The following is a 14,076-nucleotide window of genomic DNA, read 5'->3' as shown; positions in this document are numbered from 1 at the left end:
AGGATGCACGTGGAAAGGCTCGGTAAACCGGCCCGCGCTCGGCTACCTGCAGGTGAGCACGACCGCATCTTCTCCGGCCGAATTTTTCACACGAGCTCGGCATACGGGACCCAGACTCCCTGGAGCAGAGGGAAGCGGGGGGCGGCGAGGGCCTGGCGCCCCGTTCTCCTGGCGCCCGCACTGGCCGCGGGGGTGCGGGGTCGGCGTCGGCGACGCGGGGCGGGGCTTGGCTGCGGGGAAATGACGTCGGCGTCCCCGCGCGCTCCGCGGGCCGCGAGCCTTGGTAACGGCGGCTCCGCGGCTCCCGCGTTCTCCTCCATGTCCCCGCCTCCCCGCGCTGCAGCCCGCCCCGTCTCCTCCTCCCTCCGCAGCCCCGGCGGCGGCTGTCTCGCCGGGTGCCGGGTGCGCGTCGTGGGGCCGCGCTGCCCACGACGTCCCGGCCTGGCGCGGGCTGAGGAGCGGGCGAGAGCGGGCCCGACTCCGAGCGTCCGCCCCGCGCGGGTGTCGCCCTTAGCCTCGGGCGGGCGGGTCCGCCCCGTCCCTGAAAGGCGGTAACAGGGGGATCGGGGGCGGGAGGGCGCCCGCGGCCAAGGCTGGCGGGCGCCGGGTGTCGGGTCGGGAAGCGGCTCTTGCTTCCCAGACGTCCTTGTTGCACGCGCCAACCCCCTAGCGCGGGGACAGGTGCCCCGGCCGGGGTCTGTCGGGAAGATGGCGACCCCGGGCATGAGCTGGCAGCAGCACTATTACGGCGGCTCAGCGGCCGGGGCGGCGAAATTCGCGCCCTCGCCGGCAGCCGCGCAGCTGGCCGGGCACAGCATGGACTACAGCCAGGACATGCACCTGAAGATGAGCAAGAAAATCGCCCAGCTCACCAAGGTAGGGTGCGCGGCGGCGGCGGCGGCGGCGACCCCGGGCGGGCCGCGTCCCGCTCACCTGCCCGCCGGGAGGCGGCGAGTCCTTTCCCGGGCCAGTGGAGGGGGCTTTCGAGAGAAGCGGCAGCGCAGACTTACCGCCAAAGGCTTTCAAACTTCGGTGGAACGCTGGCGACGTGAATTTAAAGTAGACAGCACGACGGCGTGGCTGGGTTTATGGGATGTGCACCCCGTTGCCCTTTAGGGGCAAGCCAGCACAGAACAAATTAGGATTTACTGTCTTTATTGCACGATAGTAAATCACTTTACTGTTGCTGTCATGCATCTGCCGAAGCTCCGCGAGGCATCACACTACAGTACCGTAGGAAGTCTAGTACCGTATTTACCGAATGTGACCCCGAATCCTCGGAATTAATCAGTATCTTTCCTTGGTTACGTAGTTAACGGGAGAATAAACTTTCCAAGGAATATAAGAGGGTAAAACAGACCTTAATGCCATTTTAGGGATTTAATGAGTCATTCCTTATCTTTACAAAATGTCAAATAAGGCTTATTAGATGAGTCACACTGTGTCTGCATTTAGTTAAGTATCTCAGTCATCAAAAGACGGTTTTCAAAGAGCAAATAGCCTGAAAATTTGGCCAACTGAAGTTTAGGATTGGTACCTAAATTAGTGAGCTCTTTTCCTAATGTGGTAAATGTTGATAATGAGAAAGAGTGACACAAGAGCAATTCACATCAACTATTGCTCTGTTTCTGATTTCACCAGCAATCTAGCAATGCCCATTAAGTGAGAAGAAGTGATTTGTGGTTGCTGAAAGTTAGTAGAGGTGATGTACTTTAACAGGTTTAAGCAGAGTCTGCTAACCAACCCCTTGTTAGGAGTGTGGGTATGCTGAAGAGAGGTGGCGGTTGTGGGGGCCACGCTAGATAACCTTCAAAGTCTGACTCGACTCCAAAATTCTCATTGTATTATTCCATTGCTAGTTGGCACTTCTGAGAGAGTAGAGTAAGGCATTATAATTGGAAGAGAGGAAAGAAAGAATGGGAGTGAAAAAGGAATGAAAAGAGGGAGTGAAGAAATGATTGAGGATAGAAAGAAAGATGACATGAAAGGACTAACGAATGCGGGAACAAATGGAAGAGCAAAAGAAAAGGTGCCAGTACATGACAGTAAACTCACCATGCAAGGCCAGGCGACGTTTTGTGGAGTTTTCTCTTTTTGTTGTTTGTTTTGTTTTTTGTTGTATGTCAGCACCATCTCTGATGTTGGTATGTGTCCAGTTTTTACTGTTTTCTCTTGTGGCAGAGGGTCCCCAAATTAAGAGAAAGGAAGGTCTGGGAAGGAATGATAGTAGTGTGTCTGTCAGCGCATTTACACATTTGGGGGCCAAAAGCCAGGCCTCCTGCAGTAGTGTTTGATCTTCAGAATACTGATGTCGAGAATGAACCACATGAAAATTTATTAATTCTAATTTTATCTTTTGATGTGTCCACAACATCCATTGTTCTTTTTTTAGATTGTAACCCCCTAGAGTCCTGTTGTAAGTAACAGAAATACTCAATGAATTGATAGTGGGACTGTGTACTGTTTAATAAAAGCTGTTTCTCTTCTCTTCAGTATACTTTTTTCTTTTCTACTTATGCTTTTTCAATTTCTTGTTCTTTTACCAATAAATAATTCAGCACTCCTGATAAGGGTAGGAGTATTGAGTGGAAGTTGCTATCATTTTCTCCCTTTCCACTGCCCACCGCAAACCTAGTGAGACAAGAGCGTGCTTCCCTGACAGTGCTCTCATCACTGCTTGGGTGCACCTAATCTTTACTGAGTGGTACTTGGACTCTCTGATTTAGTGTTTGTGGTTACAGTCTCTAAACACTTGCCACTCCCTCTGTTAAGTGCCTCAGACATTTAATCCCTTGTGCTAGGGTTTCTCAATGTGGCACTATTGACATTTTGGACTGGACAGTTCCTTGTTGGTGGGCTATCCTGTGCTTTATAGTATATTTAGCAGCATCCCTGCCATCATGACAATAAACATGTGTTTAGACATTACCAGATTTTCCCTGTGGCAGGGTGGGGGCAAAGTCATCCCAGGTTAAGAACCATTGACCTGTACTGAAATATCTAGGGGTTCTGTTACCTTTTTTTTTTTTAAATAAGATAAGACCTGAGAATGAAACAGTCTGGTAATAGGACTGTTACAGCTAATACCCTTCAGTTTCTGACAACATACAATAGGATCTGTTTCCCATATGTACCATTTTGGAAATTGTCACATTTTATAGTCACACTTATTGTAAGCATAAACTCATGAGTATATATAGACTGTTAGACAGAAAGTATACTAGTATCTGCTATATAGCATTTTCACTTGTGAAGAGTTTATTAATTAACTTGCATTAGTAGAGGTATGTTAATGGAACTATGGTTGGAACTTGACAATAGCTTATATTTCAAAATTGGGCATTATAAAGGTAACTGTTAAAAATGGATTTTATTTATTTTGGAAAGGAGTCAGAACTCTTTAGCATTATGGTAGCAGTGTAATTAAGAGCATGCCTTGGGAATCTGATACACTGTCTTGAATTAAAACTCCCACTCCACCATTTACTAATATTGTGACTTTGAGCAAGTCACCAAATTCTGAGCCTCAGTTTTATTTTTTAAAATTAAAAAAAGAAAATTAAGGCAGCTGGCTGGTACAGGGATTGAACCCTGGACCTTGTTGCTATCAGCACTGTGCTCTAACCAACTGAACTAACTGGCTAGCTCCTGAGCCTCAGTTTTATAATTTTTAAAATAGGGGTGATAATATCTATATTAAAGAGTTGTAATGGCACACAGTAGGCTTTTAATTCAGGCTGTCACAGAAAAGTCATAATTTATACCAGTAAGCCAAGTTTTAGTAAAATATGGGTAATAGTTTTAAAATACTCTTCTTTAAAAATCAACCATTCTGCATTTAATAGCATTACATATTGTATTTATTTGAGGGTTTTCTGCTAAACTCTTTAATAATGTACATAGTAATTTTTCTCCTATTTGAGTATCAAAGTTTAAAGGTTTCACATTTATTCTGCCTTGTAGAATAGTTCTGAAAATACAGCATGCGTGTTTCAATGATTTGGCTGGCTATGAAAGGACAAGCATGAAAGTATATTATTATTTTGCACATAGTAAGGCTCAATATATTTTTAACTAAAAAGAAGTCTTGGCTATCTGCATATTTGTTCACATCCTATTTCCTCAGAGCCTAACATAGCAGCCTTTCTATTGTAAGGAGAATAGCAGTTCTCTAAGCACCTTTCATGAAAGGGGGCCTTTGCTAAATGTTAGAGATAAAGCAGAGGGAAAGACAGTCTCTGCCTTTTAAAGGGAGTCTAACATATGTTGGTCATCCATGTCAAATTTTAAGAATTAATATTAGATTTTTGAGTCATGTTGTGGCAAATTTCTGGAATTGTTAATGGCTAAACCATCTCAGGATAGGTGGAGAAACTGAACGGATTTAGTTATGTCTTATAAGGCCTCATTTGTGTACTTCTCTACTCTCCATCTTGTTGACTCTTTATGCTTTAGGTGGAAAAGCAAGACTTGTAGGATGTAATGATAAAAGAGCTTTAGGTTTTTTTTGGTTTTTTAAAAAAGATGACCGGTAAGGGGATCTTAACCCTTGACTTGGTGTTGTCTGTACCACACTCTCCCAAGTGAGCTAACCAGCCATCCCTATATTGGGATCTGAACCCATGGCGTTGGTGTTTTCAGCACCACACGCTCCCAAGTGAGCCACAGGCCGGCCCTATAAAAGAGCTTTAGTTTTGTCCCTTTCAAGTTATGCTGTGAGGCTGGTTCATCCTCTGCCATGGATGAACCTAACTTTTCTGGTTGCTCTTAGATAACACAAATGGTCCTTCAGTAACTAAGTAGCAAAAGTCTCAATTCGATTATTCAAATATCCACTGCCAACAAGTAAAAACTCCAGACTAAACCTGAATTAAAGATGAAGCTTCTCCCCACCTACCCACTCTCCCTATTGCACGGGGGCAGCCAATAATTGTGTAAGGGGACATCAGTGACCTTTTCTCTTCTGACTTGGCATTTTGTGTTTTTTTGTTTTGTTTGACGGCTGGCCGGTACAGGGATCCAAACCCTTGATGTGTGTTATGAGCATCACACTCTCCCAAGGGAGCTAACTAGACAGCCTGATCTGATTTTTCTACTCTTCGTTCTGCCATTTCTGGTTTCTGACCCCTCCAAAGTTGAAAAAGGAAGAAGGGAAGAGAGGAAAGAGGAGCAGCAAACTTCTACTTGATTAGTAGAGAAAGTAGATGGTGATCTAACTACAGTGCTTTTTTAGCCTTGGCAGGTGTTTAAAGCTCATTCTTTCACTGGTGGATCCTCTCCCTCCCGCCTCAGTTGCTTGAGATTTTCACCTCAAGTTCCACGACAATGAGAATATATCTATATTCTGGCTAGTTGCTTACTCCTTCCTCAGCCTCTTGAAGCTGGTAGTACCTTCATCTCCATTTTGCTGAGGTCCATGCAAACTCCAGACAACCCACTTGGATGGACTCATTTGACCACACCCCAGCTTGCTCCGTCTCTCCCATAGGGCCCACATCTGGTCTGTAGGGAGCACTCATCCTTTGCACAAATTCTGGTAGTGGTCCCAATTCAGCCATCTCTCTTGTTCTCACATGCCTCTTCATCACCTTCTCATCTTTTCAGTTGTCCAGGAATGAATCAGGTGCCGGGACAGTATGGTCTTCAAAGTTCGTGAGACACATATCAAGCCCTTCAAGTAGTCCCTCAAAGCCTTTTCCCCTAGGCTTTAGGTGAGGGTAAGCATCCTCCACCTTTCTACCTTGAAAGCTCTGGCCCTTATTACTCTAGATCTCCCCAAGAAAATCTCCAAAACCCGCTCTCACTCTCCTTGAGGCCTCCTCTCACTAGTATTGTGGGTAGGCGGTAACATGCCTCAACACTCCTTTCTGTAGAGTGCCTCTTTTGAAATTTTTGAGTATGTTCCGACACTTGCTTTGGAATACCATTTTATTGTCTTTGGTTCTTGGTAGAAACTTCCCTTTTAATATCCTGTTATATTACCTGCTTATCAAATGCCTCTTTAGTTGATTGCACTTTTGATACAGTTCAGTCCGCTTATCACTTACAGACATACCTTGTGTAAGGTAGGCTAAGTTTCCAAAGAATAGAAAGTCGTTTCTTTGTGTTCTCTATGCTTAGCATCACTAAATCCTCTCCTTTTAATACACAGCTTATGGCCCTTCTACCTAAAACTGCCCTGACCAACTAGCTCGTGGTGGGCTTTCCTTACTCTGAATTATTATAACATTTATTGTCTGTACTTATTTGATACTTGATAATACTAATTTGCAAATAGTTTATTGTGTTTATAAACATACCCTTTTTAAAAATTTAAGTTTCTCAGCTCTGGGACTGTATCTTATGTTTCATGTAATTGTAATATGAATGCTTTACACATAGTATAAAAGATTAAGTATTTACTGAGGAAGATGGCAGTGGTGGTGGTAACGTGCTAAGTGACTTTGTTATACAGTAGTGAAAGTAGTAAGTATTTTTGAGGAATTCTATTAGGTACTTTCTGGGTTAATGATAGATCATTTCAGCTGAATTAAATTATTCTTAAATACTTAAATGTTTATTGGTTGCCTTTTAAACTGCTTTGAAAAGCTATATTATTTCATAATATACTTATATTTTTATGTAGGAATAAAAATATAAAGCACTTTATCTAAAATATAAATATTATTTGTCATTTCAAAATGTAGGTAATTGATTTCCTAGTTTCTTATCAAATATAAAAGAAGTCTTTTGATCAATCATCTCATAACTCTGCTTTTACTATATCCAAAATCAGATATGTTTATAAAATAGCAAAACCAGTGAAATTTTCAAACAATCCTATTTTCTCTAAATAAAACTGATTTTTCACTAAGTGGTTTGTTTAAATTATATAGATACTGTTTCATAGTAATACTCAGTTTTGTTTATGACTTGGGTGTTTGAATTAGACTTGTAAGTTGCCTCATAAAACATAACAATGGCTGTTTCAGCTTAGCCCTATCATCTTTTTTTCCTCCTTTTTTGCGTTACAGCTTTGCCATTCTCGTATGCAGAAGCTTGGATGTGATCTTTTGTAGTTCAGTGGTTTGGATTAATTTCTTGTATTTTACTAATGGACACAAAAGCATGATATTCTATTAATTTTTAAAAAAAATTATTAAAACATATTGATTGTACATATTTATGGGGTACAGAGTTGTATTTCAATATGTGTATACAATGTGTGTTGATCTAATCAGGATAATTAGCCTATTCATCATTGCAAAACTTGATCATTTCTTGGTGTACATGTGAGCTCCTCTCTTTTAGATGTTTGGTTACATGCAGTAAAACATTATTGATATAGAATTCTGGGCCAACTGTACACCAGTAGGGCTTATTGTTCCTATCTTGCTGTACTTTTTGTCCATCAGTCAGCCTTTCACTATCCCTCTTCTCCTCTCCCTTTTCCTGCCTCTAGAAACCATAGTTCTTTTCTCTCCTTTTAACAGTTCAACTTATTATTTGTGTTTGTTTGCTTGTTTTGTTCTCTCTTTTTTTTTTTTTTTTAGCTCCAACATATGAGCGAGGACGTGGTATTTCTCTTTCTGTGCCTGGTTTATTTCACTTAACATAATTTTCTGTAAGCTCATCCATGTTGCTGCAAATAGCAGAATTTCATTCTTTTTATGGCTGAGTAGTATTCCGTTGTGTATATATACCACATTTCCTTTATCCAATTGTCTATCGATGGACATTTAGGTTAGTTCCATATCTTGGCTAGTGTGAATAGAGTTGTGATGAACATGGGGGTGTACAGATATCCCTTTGCTTGATGCTTTCCATTCCTTTGGGGATATACCGAGGAGTAGGATTGCTGGGTAGTTCTATCTGTAGTTGTTTGAGAAACCTCTGTTTTCCATAACAGCTGTACTGATTTACAGTCCCATTAACAATCTCTGCATCCTCACCAGCATTTGTTATTTTCTGTCATTTTGTTAACGGCTAGTCTAACTGGCCTGAGATGATATCTCAATGTTCTTTTGATTTGCATTTTCCTGATGATTAGTGATTTCCAGTATTTTTTCATATTCCTGTTAGCCATTTGAATGTCTTCTTTTGAGAAATGTCTATAGAGCTTCCTTGCCTGTTCCTTAATTGGGTTATTTGTTTTTTTACTATTGAGTTGTTTGAGTTCCTTGTGTATTCTGGAAATTAGTCCTTTGTCAGACATAATTTGTGAATATTTTCTCACATTCTGTAGGTTTTCTTTTCACTGTGCAGGTTGTTCCCTTTGCTGTGCAGAAGCTTTTTAGTTTGATGCAATCCCATTTGTTTATTTTTTTACTTTTGTTGCTTGTTCTTTTGAGGTCTTATTCATAAAATCTTTGCCTAGTCCTATGTCCTGGAGCATTTCCCCTGTGTTTTCCTCTAGAAGTTTTATAGTTTCAGGTCTTATGTTTGAGTCTTTAATGCAATTTGAGTTGATTTTTGTATATAGTGAGAGGTAGGGGTCTGGTTTCATTCTTCTATACATGGATGTCCAGTTTTCCCAGCACTGTTTATTGAAGAGTCTGTCGTTTCCCCAGTTATGTTTTTAGAGCCTTTATCAAAGATCAACTGGCTGTAAGTACATGGGTTATTTCTGGGCTTCTATTCTCTTCCATTTGTCCAAGTGTCTGGTTTTATGCTGGTACCATGCCGTTTTGGTTACTATAGCTTTGCAGTATAATTTGAAGTCAGGTAGTGTAATGCCTCCTGCTTTACTCTTTTTGCTCAGGATTGCTTTGGCTACTTGAGGTCTTCTGTTGTTCCATAGGAATGTCAGGATTGCTTTTTCTATTCTGTGAAAAATGTCATTGGTAATTTGATAGAGATTGCCTTGAATCTGTAGATTGCTTTGAGTAGTATGGATATTTTGACAACATTATTTGTACCAATCCATGAGCATGGAATGTCTTTCCATTTTTTTGTGTGTCCTCTTTCTTTCATGAGTGTTTCATAGTTTTCATTCTAGAGATCTTTCACCTCCTTGGTTAGATTTATTCCTAGGTATGTTAGGGTTTTTTGGCAGCTATTGTGAGATTGCTTCTTGATTCTTTTTTCTGCTAGCTCATTGTTGGTGTATAGAACACTGGTGACTTTTGTATATTGATTTTTATATCCTGCAACTTTACTGAATTTGTTTATCAATTCTAAGAGTTTTCTTAGAGTCTTTAGGTTTTTATCTATATAAGATCATGTTGTCTGCAAACTGGGATAGTTTGACATCCTCTTTTCTTATTTGGATGCCCTTTATTCCTTTCTCTTCTCTAATTTCTCTGGCTAAAACTTCTGGTATTGTGTTAAATAGGAGTGGTGAGATTGGGGATCTTTGTCTTGTTCCCATTCTTAGAGGAAAAGCTTTCAACCTTTCAGGATGATGTTAGCTGTGGGCTTGTCATATGGCTTTTATTGTGTTGAGATACTTCCCTTCCATACCTAATTTGTTGAGCATTTTTATCATAAAAGGGTTGTTGAATTTTATCAAATGCTTTTCCTGTGTCTGTTGGGATGATTATATGGTTTTTCTCTTTTATTTTGTTGATGTGGTGTATCACATTTATTGTTTTTCATATGCTGAACCATACTTACATCCCAGGGATGAATCCCACTTGATCATGGTGTATAATCTTTTTGATGTGTTGTTGGATTCTATTTGCTAGCACTGTGTTGAGAATTTTCGTATCTAAGTTCATCAAGGATATTGGCCTGTAGTTTCCTTTTTTTGTTGTGTCTTAGTTTGGCTTTGGTATCAGGGTGATGCTGGCCACATAGAATGAGTTTGGGAGAATACCTTCTGCTTCAGGTTTTTTTAATAGTTGAGCAGAGTTGGTATTAATTCTTCTTGAAATGTTTGGTAGACTTCAGCAGTGAAACCATCCAGTCCTGGGCTTTTCTTTGTTGGGAGACATTTGATTACTGATACAGTCTCATTACTCGTTACTGATCCATTCAGGTTTTCTATTTCTTCTTGACTGATTCTCAGTAGGGTGTATGTGTCCAAAAACTTGTCCATTTCTTTTAAATTTTCAAGTTTGTTGGCTTATATTTGTCATAGTAGTCTCTAATAATTCTTTGTATTTCTGTAGAATTAGTTGTAATGTCTCTATTTTCATTTCTGATTTTTGATATTTGACTCTTTCTCTTTTCTTGGTTAGTTGAGCTGATGATTTGTCAATTTTGTTTACATTCTCAAAAAACCAACTTTTTCCATTGAGCTTTTTACTTTTTTATTTTTGGGGTCTCTATTTCATTTAGTTCTGCTCTGATCTTTATTATTTCTTTCATTCTACTAATTTTGATTGTTCTTGCTTTTCTAGTTCCTTGGGGTGTGACAGTAGGTTGTTTATTTGGGATCTTTCAACATTTTTGATGTATATATTTATTTTAGTAATCTTCCCTCTTAGTCTACTTTTGCAGCATTCCATAAGTTTTGGTAAGTTGTGCTTGTCTTTTCATTTGTTTCAAGGAATTTTTTGATTTCCTGCTTTATTTCTTCTTTGACTCATTGGTTGTTCAGGAGCATGTTTAGTTTCCATGTATTTATATAGTTTCCCATGTTTTGTTTTTTGTTAATTTCTAGTTTTATTCCCTTGTGGTCTGAAAGTATACTTGATATGATCTCAGTCTTTTTAAATTTGTTGAGACTTGATTTGAAGCCTAACATGTGGTCTGTCCTGAAGAATGATCCATGTGCTGATAAGAAGAATGTTTATTCTACAGTTGTTGGATGAAAAGTTCTGTAAATGTCTGTCAAGTCCATTTGGTCTAAGGTTCCCTTTAAATCTAATATTTCTCTGCTAATTTTTTGTCTAGATGATGTGTTCACTGTTGAAGAAGGTGTATTAAAGTCGCCAAATATTATTGTGTTGGTGTCAATCTCTCCCTTTAAGATCCAATAATAATTGCATTATATATCTGGGTGTTCTGATGTTGGGTGCTATATATTTATGATTGTTATATCTTCTTGCTGCATTGATACTTTTATCATTATATAATGTTCTTCCTGTGTCTTTATTAGTGAAGTGAGTTTCTGGCAGGCAGCATATAATTGGATCTAGTTTTTTAATCCACTCAGCCAGTCTATAACTCTTTTAATTAAGGAATTTAATCCATTTACATTCACGGTAGTTATTGAAAGGAATTGCCTTATTCCTGCCATTTTATTAGTTTTTTTTTAATGGTTGTTTTATGTTTCTTTTGTTCCTTTCTTTCCCTTTTATTGTTTGTCTTTGCTTTTTTTTTTTTTTTTTTGTAGCAATATACAATTTCTTTCTCTTATTTGCATATCTGTTGTACTAGTGATTTTTATTCTTTCTAATGTATTTCTGGTAATTATGTCACTCTTTTAATTCCAGATGTAGGACTCCCTTGAGGATTTCTTGTTGGGTCAGTTTCATGGTAGTGAATTCCCGCAGTTTTTGATTGTCTGGGAAAGATACTATTTCTCCTTTGTTTCTGAAGAATAGCTTTGCTGGGTTTAACATTCTTGTTGGCAGTTTTTTCTTTCAACACTTTGAATATATCATCCCACTCTCTCCTGGCCTGTAGGGTTTCTGTGGAGAAGCCTGCTGTTAGTCTAATGGGGATTTACTTATAGATGATTTGACGCTTTTCTTTTGCTGTTTTTAGAATTTTTTTCTTTCCCTTTTTTATTTCGACTATTTGACTGTAATATATTTTGAGAAGGTCCTTTTTGAGTTGAATCTGGGGCTTTTTGAGTTTCTTGGATCTGGGACACCATATCTCTCTCAGTACTTGGGAAGTTTTTGGCTATTATTTCGTTAAATAGGCTTTCAAAGCATTTTCCTTTCTCTTCCCCTCCTGGCATACCCATAATAAGGATGTTTGTGTGCTTAAGGTTGTCAGATAGATCTCATAGGCTATCTTTATTTTTTTTTAATTCTTTTTTCTTGTTGGTCCAATTGGATTAATTTAAACAGCTTGTTTTCTAGTTCAGACATTTGTTCTTCTGCTTGTTCTAGCTTATTGCTTAAGCTCTCACTTGTATTTTTTATTTTGTTTAATGAATTCATCAATCCTAGGATTTCTGCTTGGTTCTTTTTTACAGTTTCTTTCCCTTGTTTTATTACTCATACATGTCCTGCATCATTTTTGACTTCATTGTGATTTCTATCTATTTTCTCTCTTATTATGTTGAGTTTCCTTGAGATTGCCATTTAGGATTCTTCTTCAAGCATTCACCAGTTTCTTGTTGTTTGGGGTGTAGTATTGGAGAATTATTGTCATTTTGGAGGGGATTCATGTTTTCCTGTTTTTTCATGCTTCTCACATCTCTGTGTTGATTTCTGAGCTTCTGATGGTGTAGTTGCTTCTTTTAATTTTTGGAGTAGTTTTTGAAGGGGAGACTCTTACCTGTAGAATTGTTCTATATTGATAATTGGGTTGGGCATCATAGGTTTGGTTCTGGGTAAGTGTGGTAGTTAGCACTGGCTTGTTCCCTGCACCCTCTCTTCTGGTGCTGACAGGGTTGCTGTGCCAGGTGGGCCTCTGAGCTACTGAGTAAGGTGGGTGTGGATCTAGGTGACCAGTGCAGGGGATTGGCACAGTCCTTGCTTGCTGTTCACGCGGGGGGGGGGGGGGGGGGCTGAGTCAGGCAAGCCTCTGAGCTCCTGGGGAAGGAGGCTATGGATTCAGATGACCTGCATAAGGGACCAGCATAATCCTTGCTCACTGTCCACTGGGCAGAGGGGGTTGCCATTGAGTCAGCGGGACTCTGAGCTCTAGGAGAAGGAGGGCCTGGGTCCAGTTGGCCAGCTTCCCCCATGCTCTGTGCTGGGGGGTGGGACTGGGTTGGTGGCACTCTGAGCTCTCTTGGCTCCTATCCCAAAATGATAATGTCCAGTGGCATTATGGGACTGAGGGGTTGGGGAGTATGCAATGTGTATTTCCTCTCTGAAAAAATGCAGTCATCTGGGGTCTTAGCAGCTCCCCATGTTGTACTCACTGCTCACAAGGACTGTGCAGTTACTTTGCAGCCTGATTTGCAGGCATCTGCAGTGAGAGTGCCGGCCACTGACCTCCTGCACCTTGTCCCACCAGTACAGGGTCTCCCTAGTCTCCGTGTTGGTCTTGGTCAGATGCTTCCCCTCTCTTTCTATGTTGCTGTCTTGAGTTTACAGATCTTGGGGAGTTTTTTCTCACTATTTTGCTGGATTCTGTCACTTTCTCCTAGACACTCCACTCTGCAGGTGACTGTCTCCTTGTCACTTTGGACTTTTTTTGCATTAGAGGCAAGGACTGGCTTCTTCTAGTCAGCCATCTTGCTGGGGAAAAAAATCCTGTTAATTGTCCCAAGACTTACAAGTTGTCTGCCTTTTGAGTTAAAAGGCTTAGAGCTGGTAAAAACCTTATTTTCTGACCAGCCTAACCCTCTCATTTTATAGGTGTGGAAGTTGAAGCCCCAAAGTCATTTGAAGATTACACAGCCTATCACTGGCAGAATCTGGACTCTAACCCATGTCTCTGGATTGTTCTAGTAGGGGACAGCTACACTAGCAGTCTCTTTTCTCTGTGTCTACTTTCTTTCTAATATTACTTATTCAATAACAGTCCACAGGGGAATTGTTTGGTTCCTCATGTTGGAACCATGTTTTACTTACCATCTGAATCACAGATTTTTGATAAGAGTGAAACCAATGTGCCTCTCTAGTACACTATAGAACTTTCTGGGTTTATAGGTTATACATTTTGTAACTGTGACTTGGTAACTTTGAAAGAGCAATTTTTTGTGTGTGTTCTCAGATGAATGTCATAATATTTTCATGCTTTAGTCATTCAAGACTTAAAAATTTTTTAAATACATTGATTTAGAGACTGCTGAACTTAGTGTGAAAGTTAGTTCTATGATTATTTTAAATATTTTTTCCTTGACTGACTGATTACTTTCTTTATTGGATTGTTGCTTACACCCCTTTCCTGAAGGCAGTAAATTGGAACTTTTCTAGTGTTTATCCATTTCACTCTTTTTTTCTGTTTTGTTTGTTTGTTTATAACAATCCTTTGCTCTGCTCTAATTGCGAATGTCTTAACAAGTGGTATGAAGGATAAAGT

General features: G+C 40.1%; 1 protein-coding gene across 1 annotated transcript in view; it reads left to right on the top strand.

The window, feature by feature from the left end:
* The first annotated feature begins 708 nt into the window (after positions 1-708).
* FAM184A (family with sequence similarity 184 member A) overlaps positions 709-14,076 on the top strand; it is a 100,052-nt gene continuing 86,684 nt past the window's right edge. The window contains exon 1 of the mRNA XM_063098087.1: positions 709-876. Within this exon, the coding sequence (XP_062954157.1) occupies positions 709-876 (168 nt within the window). The remainder of the gene's footprint in view (positions 877-14,076) is intronic.

The sequence above is a fragment of the Cynocephalus volans genome, chromosome 5, assembly GCF_027409185.1.
Source record: "Cynocephalus volans isolate mCynVol1 chromosome 5, mCynVol1.pri, whole genome shotgun sequence".
In the NCBI taxonomy this organism is placed as follows: Eukaryota; Metazoa; Chordata; class Mammalia; order Dermoptera; family Cynocephalidae; genus Cynocephalus; species Cynocephalus volans.
The sequence above is the reverse complement of the archived record's forward strand: the minus strand, read 5'-3'. Positions and strand labels throughout refer to the sequence as shown.